We start from the raw sequence: 11818 nt of genomic DNA, 5'->3' as shown, positions 1-11818 counted from the left end.
TTCTGAATGTGTAATTTCTGCAACAAATAAGGCAGAATAATACATATTTCTTTTGTCATAATTTTTTTACTTATTTTAGTGTAACCAACACTAAAAAAATGCAATTTGGAAAAATAATAATGTAGAAAAAAATGAAATTAAAGCATTCCATTACATACAAATGAATAGACATACCAATAAATCCAATTTCTAATTATATATCTTGTAATTACTCAAATTAATACAAACCTTTAACACGTTCACAGTCCCCATACAAAGTTTTTTTTCGACCCGGTAAGTCCAACTTAGATAATGTCGAATTCGTATGTTATTATATGTAACTACAACGTATAAGAAGTTTCATTTCCGAAAAATCATTTTTCCTTTCAGTTTTCAGCAGTTTTTCCCGTGACCCACATGTGGGGGCACGGACTTATGAGGAGGAAATAATGTGATCCCACGGACTTGGGAGTAAATTTTTTATTTTACTTTGCGAGTAGTTCAGCAATTATTATAATTCCCACACTTATCTGAGACTCGAAACAGTTGTTGTTTTGATTCCGATATAGTACGTTCACTTTTGCGCATAAAATGTCTATTTTACCGGATAGGGATATCCAGAGGATTCTGGAACGCTAGGGACGCTGAAAGCATCATATCAGATATTGAAACTGTTGTATGAAAATGAAGATATTGAAGACAAATTATAAAGTCGCGGAATTTTGATATAAATAAATATATTTTTTTAATAAAATAACGTTTTTGTCTTACTCAGTAGAAAATAATTCATATTTCCCGCACGAAAAACAAAATGTGGATTGTTTTTTTTTCATCCTATGACTTCATCCTTTGCTGATAAGTCCAGTAAATTACATAAACGTACTCCTAAGTCCAAGCCCGAAAACGTAGTTCGAAGTTATATGAACCCCGTGACCCACACGTGGGGGCACGGACTTGCCATCATATTTTGTGGTGCCCCCACGTTGGGGGCACTGGACTGGCAACGTGTTAATGAATTTTATTTTATAAAAATTGTGGCTTTGGTAGGTTTTTTAATCAATGATTGGCAACACTTTTACCGCCGGCCTCTTCGCTCCGCCATTGTTGAATTGACGCCGAAGACGCCATTATTGTGAAATACGTTTTAAAAATAAATTTCACGTGCTCATAACGAGTACAAATATATACAAACAGTAAATTTAGTATCAAATCTATCAATCATGGCTGATAACGATGATCTTCTGGACTACGAAGATGAAGAGGCAGCGGATCAGCAAACCACCGAAGGGGCCACGGAAGCGCCGCCTAAGAAAGAGGTTAAAGGATCCTATGTATCCATTCACAGTTCCGGCTTTCGAGATTTCCTACTGAAGCCAGAAATATTGCGAGCCATCGTCGACTGCGGCTTCGAGCATCCATCAGAAGTACAACATGAGTGTATTCCGCAAGCTGTGTTGGGTATGGATATTCTCTGCCAAGCTAAGTCCGGTATGGGTAAAACGGCTGTATTTGTTTTGGCCACACTGCAACAACTGGAACCTTCTGAAAATCACGTTTACGTACTCGTTATGTGCCACACAAGAGAACTAGCGTTCCAAATCAGCAAAGAGTATGAACGATTCTCCAAGTACATGGCGGGCGTCAGGGTGTCAGTATTTTTCGGTGGTATGCCAATACAGAAAGACGAGGAAGTGCTGAAAACTGCGTGTCCCCACATCGTAGTTGGTACTCCCGGCAGGATTTTGGCGTTAGTCAACAGCAAAAAACTCAACTTGAAACATTTGAAGCACTTTATCCTGGACGAGTGTGATAAGATGCTTGAATCTCTGGATATGAGGCGAGACGTTCAGGAAATATTCAGGAACACACCTCATGGAAAACAAGTGATGATGTTTTCTGCTACCCTGAGCAAGGAGATCAGACCAGTGTGCAAGAAGTTTATGCAAGACCCTATGGAAGTGTATGTGGATGACGAGGCCAAGCTGACACTCCACGGGCTGCAACAACATTATGTAAAGCTCAAGGAGAATGAGAAAAACAAGAAATTATTTGAGTTGTTGGATGTGCTGGAATTTAACCAAGTGGTCATTTTTGTGAAATCAGTGCAAAGATGCATAGCTCTAGCTCAGTTACTGACTGATCAGAACTTCCCAGCCATCGGAATTCACCGCAACATGACCCAGGATGAACGTCTGTCACGTTACCAGCAGTTCAAGGACTTCCAGAAGAGGATTTTGGTTGCTACCAACTTGTTTGGTCGAGGCATGGACATTGAACGTGTGAATATTGTCTTCAACTATGATATGCCTGAAGACTCCGACACCTACCTGCATAGAGTGGCTCGTGCTGGACGTTTTGGTACCAAGGGTTTAGCCATTACCATGGTTTCTGATGAAGCAGATGCGAAGATCCTGAATGAAGTTCAAGATAGGTTTGATGTCAACATTACGGAGCTGCCCGAGGAGATCGAATTATCTACTTACATTGAAGGACGATAGATTTAAGTTCTGTTTTCATTCCCTTTTGTACTAACTGTGGTATTTCACTAGTTTCAAAACTTGTCATTGACTAGACTTGTTTAAAAGTTCTACATAAGTAGGATCTTGGTTTGTATAAGTGCAAAGTAATGTCCAAATACAGTTAATTCTAGGCTTAAAAGTAATTAAATTGACATTGATATTGTGGCAATTGACTGTTTTTAATTCATACCTCCAACCCAAAACAAAAAACAAACAGACATTATACAACACCCACTCAAACCCTATCTTTTAGTAAAAAATATTTACATATTATTATTTTTTTAAATACTTTTTTTTAATTTCTTTATAATACTTTATACATAGATAAGGTTATAACTGTAATTCTGGAGTTGAAGGCCTGGAGACACAGTGTTTCCTAGTCCAGGCTCCACCCTCAACAAATACTAATGTTCATGTTATAGACAATTATGAATAAGAATAATATTATTTGTAGAATAAATACTTCTACACAATAGGCTTAAACAACACACTGATGAACTTTCATATTTCTAAAGATTATTTTGAAAGTAGGTACATTATGGTGTAAATTTTAAACACAAGGAAACATTCATAAGTTGTTTATTCATTAACAATTAGTTCTCACATAAGTCTTTCCTTATAGGTACAATAACAAAAGCCATACACAAGTATGTTATCAAATTACACTTTGTGCTTACATATATAGCAAATGGTGCTGATTCTGACAAACACCAACAATTTTTGTTTAGTTTTAAAACTATCTCTTATACTCCCAGAAGTATTTTTGAACCTGTGTCACATAAGACTGTCTTATAAAATTTCAACCCCATGAAAGTTACTATTATACCTACTAACATTCACCCTTTTGACAATGGATCCTTCTTACATGACTATATCAGTATCTTTGACATCTATTGCTTCTTATGATCTTCAAAAGTTTTCTCATGAGTAAACCTGGTGATCAGATCTAGAGCCCACTTTGGCTGATCTCCCGGCACCATGTGGCCTGCATTCCTCACCATAATCTCCACCAACTTTCCTGCCTGCTTCACATAACCAGCCACCTCTCCATCTACCTTCCAAATATACCTCTTGGCAGTCTTATAATCTTCAGAACCAGCAAATTTGAGATTTCTTAAATAATTCACGGTCAAAGGATATGCAACTATGATGTCCAATTGGCCATTGTACACAACTACATAATAATGGTCCAGTAACTCTGCTATCCAAGGAGCAACAGACTTCATTATATCCTGTTTCAAATGAGTCTCTACCTCGGTGCCATTATGGAACGGCAGGTCTCCTACATGTATTGCTTTGCGAACAAATGTCTTCTGAATCATGGGCCCAAAGTCCTCAAAAGTATTATAATCCTTTGTGTGTAAAAAGTTGAAGTAGAAATTAAAACCAGTCATATTATAGAAAATGCTCTTTCCATCAATTAAATCTCCATTCAATAATGTATCAAATGTGTCAAAAGCCTTCTCCCATTCCCCTTGCCCTATATAGTCCCTAGTCTTGTTCTCATACTTCTCAAATATTCCAGCTTGGTTCCAGTCTAAGAGACCAATTTGATACAAATACTTGCTGTACAACATTTGGTGCTCAGGGTCACTCAATCCATTTCCTATAGCAACACCTTTAAGGTTTATTTTGACTTTAGCTGATGGGTTTTTCTTATGAATAGTATAGGCTAAGGCTGGAACGTACTTCCCACCATAAGACTCTCCTGTCACGAAGAATTTATTCTCTTGCAGTTCAGGAAAGAGCTGGAAGAACTGAGTGATTGTAGAATAAAGATCTTCACCAACTTGTGTCTCATCTGTGCAGTATCCTCTGGAGTCATTTGTGAAACTAAATCCAGTACCAACGGGATTATCAATGTAGATAAGGTGGTGACTCAGGGCCCAGTTATACTTCCTGCGCTCGAACTTCCCATTTCGCACGCGAAGTGGTCCATTTTCAGTGAACAAACCATAGAGTGAGGTGGCACCCGGTCCACCCTGCAGCCAAACTACTACTGGAGCCATTTTATTATTCGGAATCATTGCAGGGAAGTACCAGAAGAATTGGTTGGAGTCATAAGTCTTATTCACAGTGAAGAATCCAGCATAGCTCTTGATACGAAGACTTTCGGTGAATGGCACACGAGCAAGTCGCTTGGCTTCCGAGATGTTTCCACTTTCGATGTATGGAGTGAGGAAGAGCGGTTTGCCGGGGTCGCCGCCATCGCGGGGCTCGAGCTGTAACTTTGGATACCGGTGCAGGAGACACTGCGCTGACACAATAGCTTGAAGCACGAGAACTGCCCACAAATACCACCCCATAGCGAACCGATACTTGTTCTACAAACCGTACCAGGCAACTGAAATATAAAAAAGCAACGGTTTAGAAGTTCGTTCGCCTATCAATCACGTACATAACTATGTCAAAGGTCGCAGACTGATAAACTATAAATTGTATAAATTACGGGCCTAGCTAGTTTTATTTATCATGCAAATTATTTTAAATTGAAATGGCTTGATATAAATATTTTTTGTAAACAAACACATTACACAAGTGCAAAGTTGCGCTTAGTTGCGCTTGAATTGAACTCCGTTCCGTTTTACGTAAAAAGTAACGTTACTTTGCTACTTGCAATAAATAAAACAGCCTGCCAAAAAATTTATTATTTTAGCATTGTGATACTTATAATGGTGTGCAATTGAAACAAAGGAATCATACGTAATTTCTTTATTCAGAAACAATTGATTCTCACATAATAAGTCTTTACAGGTGTAATAACAAGTTACAGCAAAGTCCCATACATGTGTATGAGTGTGTACACGTGTAAGTACTTAGGTACTTTACATAAATTATTTTATAACAATCATTTTTGAACCCGTTTTATAATGTAATTTTGTTATACAATTACAGCCCCAAAACTCTTTGAAGTCTATTGTTTCTTACGAGCTCCATAAATTGTCTCACTAGTAACCCTATTAATCAGATTTAATGCCCATTTTGGCTGATCTCCCGGCACCATATGGCCTGCATTCCTTACCATAATCTCTACCAACTTTCCTGCCCGCTTCACATAACCAGCCACCTCTCCATCTACCTTCCAAATGTATCTCTTGGCAGTCTTATAATCTTCAGAACCAGAAAATTTGAGATTACTTAAATAATTCACAGTCAAAGGATATGCAACTATGATGTCCAATTGGCCATTGTACACAACTACATAATAATGGTCCAGCAACTCTGATATCCAAGGAGCAACAGACTTCATTATATCTTGTTTCAAATATAACTCTACATCAGCGCCATCGTTGAAGGGTAGGTCTCCCACATGTATTCCTTTGCGAACAAACGTTTTCTGAAGCATTGGTCCAAAGTCTTCATTATTATTATACTCTTTTGTGTGTAAATAGTTGTAGTAGTAACTAAAACCAGTCATATTATAAAAGAAGTACATTAATGTATAAAACGTGTCACAAGCTTCATACCATTGCTCTTTTCTTATTAAATCTCTAGTCATATTCTCATACTTCTCAAATACTCTAGCATGGTTCGTGTCCAAGAGGCCGATTTGATACAAATACTTGCTGTACAACATTTGGTGCTCAGGGTCACTAAATCCATTTCCTATAACAACACCTTTAAGGTTTATTTTGACTTTAGCTGATGGGTTTTTCTTATGAATAGTGTAGGCTAAGGCTGGCACATACTTCCCACCATAAGACTCTCCAGTCACGAAGAATTTATTCTCTTGCAGTTCAGGGAACAGCTGGAAGAACTGGGTCATAGTAGAATAAAGATCTTCACCAACTTGTGTCTCATCTGAGCAGTATCCTCTGGAGTTATTTGTGAAACTGAATCCAGTACCAACTGGATTATCAATGTAGATAAGGTGGTGACCCAGGGCCCAGTTATATTTCCTGCGCTCGAATTTCCCATTTCGCACGCGAATTGGACCATTTTCAGTGAATAATCCATAGAGAGAGGTGGCGCCTGGTCCACCCTGCAGCCAAACTACTACAGGTGCCGTTTTATTTTTTGGAACCATTGCAGGGAAGTACCAGAAGAATTGGTTGGAGTCGTAAGTCTTATTTACAGTGAAGAATCCAGCGTAACTGATGATACGAAGGTTTTCGGTGAATGGCACAAGGGCAAGTCGTTTGGCTTCCGAGATGTTTCCACTTTCTATGTATGGAGTAAGGAACAGCGGTTTGCCGGGGTCGCCGCCATCGCGAGCTCCAAGGTGTATCTTGGGGTACTGGTGCAAGCGACACTGCGCCGATACAATCGCTTGAATTACGAGAACTGCCCACAAATACCAATCCATAGCGAGCCGATACTTTTTTCTATAAGCTGCTATAGGCAACTGAAATATAAAAATAACAGAAATAATTTAAATTATCATGTCGAAAGTCGCAATTAGATTAGCTATAAATCCTACCTAAATGTAGCTATGTCTAATTTATCGTACAAAATATTTCCTACAGCAATACCTTGCAAGTGTAAAGTTGCGCTGACTTGCGCTCCCAAGCCTAAGTCGTCAGCGCTACAACAACAAATCTGAAAGTTCGTTCCGTTTTACGATACCCAACCTACTTCGCATTTAACCGAAGAAAAAAATATGTAGGTATATAAATGACATGAATGAAAGAAATGTCAGAGGGTCAATGACTGGTGCAGTTCAAAAAGTTGGACGCGGATTTTTGTGTTTTTCTTTATTTTATTTTGTACACAGCTATTTTGATAATGAAATATCAAATTCCTTTGATACAATGTATTTTTTTTACCCTATTTTCTTTGGGAGAATCTGTGTTTTTTCCGTATGTGTACCCCCGCTTGAAGTTGGAAGCGAAGACTAGGGGACGAGCCGGCGACCCTCTCTTTCTGACTCCGTACCTTGAGAGGGGAGATATAGATCTGGCTCGGAATTTATCCAGAGTACCACTCACAGATAAGATAGGTTTTCCTAGCTACGCCGGTTTCTTCACTGTGGATGAAGACTATAGCTCGAACCAATATTTTTGGTATTTCCCTCCTTTTTCAAAGAACGCAAATGCTCCCGTATTACTGTGGCTACAGGGTGGACCGGGCGGCACCTCGCTATTTGGATTATTCACAGAAATAGGTCCACTGATAGCGAAGAAAGAAGGCTTTGCACAGAGGAAGTATCACTGGGCTCTCAACAACCATTTAATTTTTATTGACAATCCAGTAGGGACGGGCTTTAGTTTCACTAAAGACGACAAAGGATACTGCTGTGATGAAGACTGCATAGCAAAAGGCCTCTACAGCAGTGTGCAACAATTCTTTGAACTGTTCCCGGAGTTGAGATACAATGACTTCTTCATAACAGGAGAATCTTATGCTGGAAAATACATACCGTCATTAGCTATGGAGATTCATCGCCAGAATAACAAAGCAACTCAAAACTCAGAGAAAATAAATTTGAAAGGTCTAGCCATGGGTAATGCGTATTGTGATCCAGTGAACCAGATGGACTATGGCCATTACTTGTACCAGCTAGGCTTGATAGACAGTAAACAGTTAAAGCTATTTGAAGACTTACAAGGCAAAATAAGAGCGGCAATCATATTGAAGGACTGGGAAGCGGCGGACATACTCATGGACAAACTATTAGACGGTGAAGTCTCTAATTATTCTTATTTTAAAAATTTCACAGGTTTCAATTACTACTACAATTTCTTAGTAACAAATGACAAAACGGACATATCTGTATTTACGAAGTTACTTGAAAATGACAGTGTGAGAAAGAGTATCCACGTTGGTTGGTTACCGTTTAATTCAGGGAAGGAAGTCCAGGAACATCTAATATATGACATGATGAAATCGGTTGCATGTAAAATTAGCGAATTACTTTCCTACTACCGTATAATGTTCTACAACGGTCAGTTAGACATAGTTGTAGCGTATCCTCTTACAGAAAATTTTCTACGTAAATTGAAATTTAACTGTGCAAGTGAATATAAAACTGCGAAGAGGCAAATGTGGTTTGTGGGTGAAAAGCTGGCAGGGTACGTGAAGAAAGCAGGCAACTTGACTGAGGTATTAGTACGTAATGCTGGACACATGGTGCCTCACGACCAGCCAAAGTGGGCTTTGGATATGATCACTAAGTTCACACGTAACAAATTTTGAAGTTAATGTCACATAAACATAATCTAAGTTATAGTAGTGTAATTGTATGGTCTCAAGCATCAATATGCATACATTTCGCTATCATGTCATGTTTTTTTTACAAATTGCACCGTAAGTCTCACTAGTAACAGAGTCCTGAAATGGGTACAATATATTGCTCATGACTATGATTGTGTACATTTAATAATTATATGAACAAAAAAGGATAGGAAATTAGGATGTTTTTTAACAATAGGCAAGAGAACAAATTAGATACTTTTTGCGAAACATCAAAACTATTGATATTGTATAAAAATACACGTGTATGTATGACGTCATCTATAACTGTAGTCAAACATTGGTGCTAATTCCTGTAAATACCATCTAATTTTATTTTAAGTTATATCTGTCATTTTCTTATCCGCCGAAAAGGAAAGGGACGGGTAATCGACAAGCATGAAATTTATGGAACACACGTCAATTTTAAGCACAAATCTAAACAGTGTAAAAATTTTACATCCGTCAATAACCCGACACAGTTAAGAAGACAGCACGTCAAACGGATTGCATACCAGCGACGTACCTTTTGATTCGCCCGGGTTATTCATTCATTCTTCCTAAAATTAAGAGCTTTGAATCATCCGTCCCTTTCCTTTTCGACGGATTTGAAAATGACGGATATAACTTAAAATAAAATTAGGCGGTGTCTGCTGGAATCGGGGACATTCTCTTTGTTATAATTCTTAATTTAAATTCGTAAATCAGTCAAAAAGGAAAATAAGATTGATTTTTAATCATCTTAGATTGGCTTCTATTTCTAGATTAGCATTTTGTAATTTATCATTGACCCAGTCAATTAGCCTATTGTACCTAATTATGATTTTAAGAATAGGTAAATAAAAGTTGTCTTGTAATTATACTTTTTTATTTCGAGTTCCTTATTAATTAGAAAAATAAATAGGATTGAGTGCATAATTATAGAATCAGAATGAATTTGAGAGAATCAAGTGCAATTATGGATAATAATGAAATAGGTAAATTAAAAATATTTGTGATTTTACTTCAATTAAACTTATTTAAATCATGGATAATAAAAAAGACCAGCCATTAAAAACCAATAATTGTCTTAAAAACTTACTTACGAACTATTTCATTATTCATTACAATATTTAAAAAATAAAAGCCAAAAATGTGCAACAAAAACAAAACAAATTGAACGTGAATAAAAAGTTTTATATACCTTTATAAAATAGTTGATTTGCGTTCGGCTTTTCTAAATTCAACTGTATTTATTTTATATCAATAAGGTTGGTTATAAAACAGCAATAATATTAAACCACGCACTAAAACAGTACTGTGCGTTTATCGCGATGGATATTTCTTATATTGCTGCCTATATAAGGGCCTATACACAACACAGTCCCCATTGAACATTAATCATCAAAGCTATTCCTCAAAATCAATATAGATTACTTTGTACAGATTTAGCGTGATAATTACCTATTTTCTCATTATTCAAAATACAATGTAATGGCAGAATCATATATAAAACTAATTGTTGCTTGATATTTGGATCACAAATGTATAAAATTATGATGCTACATATATTGCTTCTCTTTATTTTGATCAAAATAATAATGTGTGGAAGATGTAATTGTGCCTGGGTGTAATAAAAAGGGTCATCCTTTATACCCAAAAACAAAGATAAAAGATGCATATGTTTGTTATTGAGGAGCTCGGTGGCGCAGCGGTTAACGCGCTCGGTCTGCGATTGTTGAAGTTAAGCGACTTTCGCAAAGGCCGGTCATAGGATGGGTGACCACAGAAAAAAAAAGTTTTCATCTCGAGCTCCTCCGTGCTTCGGAAGGCACGTTAAGTCGTTGGTCCCGGCTTCATTAGCAGTCGTTAATAACCACCAATCCGCACTGGGCCCGCGTGGTGGTTTAAGGCCCAATCTCCCTATCCATCCATAGGGAAGGCCCGTGCCCCAGCAGTGGGGACGTTAATGGGCTGATGATGATGGATGTTTGTTATCCTTGAAATTAGGTTAAACGAAGGAAAATCTTTATAGCGCCATCTATATTGTTTTTGACGAACGAAGCCTGGATAGTCCCTCATTCCGTATGTGTTGCCGTGTGGCGAGTACTGAGTTTGAAGCCTAACGCACACAGAGATGAAAAAGCGTCATAAGCGGAACTGGCTGTCGGATTTGTTTGGGCAATAGCCATTTCGGACCGCGGTGCGAATATTTGAACCGGTACAGCCACAGCGCTGCAAAAGAACCTATTTAAAAAGAGCATTAGTTGATTCGCTCAGTGGCCCAAACTGCTTACGGTCCGAAACGTCGTACTCTGTGTAAACATTACATCAATATTTGATCAGCTGATTTTCAAAAAGTATACCATGCGGTCAGTGCCCTTATAACAGCGAATAACTAAATGTAAAAATCGATACATTTTTGTTGCATATTTTGAGCGAAAAATAATTTTATTTTTATGACTATTTCTTTATCTGTGTCACGCAAGTAGCGCTGTGAGTGCGTCAAGGAACTGCGTGCGTTGGGAGGTAGGCAGCGTGATGACAGAGGAGTCTATATAGTCTATGGACACTGATACGCCGCTCTTAGCCGCCGCTTGCTCGAACGCTGCGCCGAAGAGACTGAAATACAATCATAGGAGAATAATTATTAGGTTTAGGAACTATAACCTAACCTGATCAGAACAACAATGCTTCTTTTCCTCTTTGGTCCATGTCTATCTTAACTACTAAGTTATCAAGAAAAATATTATGCGAGATTGATTCTTAGGGTGGTATAATTAATCTCAGCTTCGAGACTGCCCTCAAGATCATGTCAATGTGTCAGTTCTTATATAAAAACTGGGACTTGAGCATGATCTTGAGGGCAGTCTCAGCTGAGATTAGTTTATTAATACCATCCTTAGACTAGAGCTTCTCAATATTTACTTTTTTTAGATGAATCACTGTCTTCTAAGCTTCTAATACATAGATTTACTACTACCGTAGATTGAACATCAGTTAGTTTAGAATACACTAAAACGGTCAATCCGAGTCGCAGTATAACCCGACCGCGTTACGAAGCACCACGCGCTAATATACGTAATAAGACGATGCGTACTTTCCTAATTTGACACGATTTTATTGAATGTATACCGCCAAGTTTTCGCTTCAAAGTCCGAATCCCGCCA

General features: G+C 37.9%; 4 protein-coding genes across 5 annotated transcripts in view; 2 read left to right on the top strand and 2 right to left on the bottom strand.

Annotated features, from left to right (window-relative positions):
• The first annotated feature begins 1052 nt into the window (after positions 1-1052).
• LOC126376265 (ATP-dependent RNA helicase WM6) lies at positions 1053-2667 on the top strand. The gene has a single exon (XM_050023567.1). It carries the CDS (start codon positions 1200-1202, stop codon positions 2475-2477), a length of 1278 nt encoding a protein of 425 aa, XP_049879524.1. The 5' UTR covers positions 1053-1199; the 3' UTR covers positions 2478-2667.
• A 394-nt stretch (positions 2668-3061) lies between these two features.
• On the bottom strand, positions 3062-10000 carry LOC126376255 (venom serine carboxypeptidase). 2 transcript variants are annotated; one of them, XM_050023555.1, is made up of 3 exons: positions 9853-10000; positions 6124-6843; positions 3062-4123 (listed from the first exon to the last, which is right to left on the bottom strand). In XM_050023555.1, the coding sequence occupies exons 2-3, from the start codon at positions 6802-6804 to the stop codon at positions 3389-3391; spliced, it is 1416 nt and encodes a 471-aa protein (XP_049879512.1). In that variant the 5' UTR covers positions 6805-6843; positions 9853-10000; the 3' UTR covers positions 3062-3388. The 2 variants fall into 2 exon arrangements, with proteins under 2 accessions (XP_049879512.1, XP_049879511.1); XM_050023554.1 differs by lacking the exon at positions 6124-6843 and having other exon boundaries at positions 3062-4842; positions 9853-9994.
• Positions 7044-9526, top strand: LOC126376257 (venom serine carboxypeptidase-like). Its single transcript, XM_050023556.1, has one exon. The coding sequence runs from the start codon at positions 7224-7226 to the stop codon at positions 8631-8633; it is 1410 nt and encodes a 469-aa protein (XP_049879513.1). The 5' UTR covers positions 7044-7223; the 3' UTR covers positions 8634-9526.
• Positions 10001-10209: 209 nt separating the features above from the next.
• LOC126376233 (cell division control protein 45 homolog) overlaps positions 10210-11818 on the bottom strand; it is a 14036-nt gene continuing 12427 nt past the window's right edge. The window contains exon 10 of the mRNA XM_050023501.1: positions 10210-11270. Coding sequence (XP_049879458.1) covers positions 11129-11270 — 142 coding nt within the window. The 3' untranslated portion in view covers positions 10210-11128. The remainder of the gene's footprint in view (positions 11271-11818) is intronic.

The sequence above is a fragment of the Pectinophora gossypiella genome, chromosome 20 (genome assembly GCF_024362695.1).
Source record: "Pectinophora gossypiella chromosome 20, ilPecGoss1.1, whole genome shotgun sequence".
NCBI classification, from domain to species: Eukaryota; Metazoa; Arthropoda; class Insecta; order Lepidoptera; family Gelechiidae; genus Pectinophora; species Pectinophora gossypiella.
The sequence above is the reverse complement of the archived record's forward strand: the minus strand, read 5'-3'. Positions and strand labels throughout refer to the sequence as shown.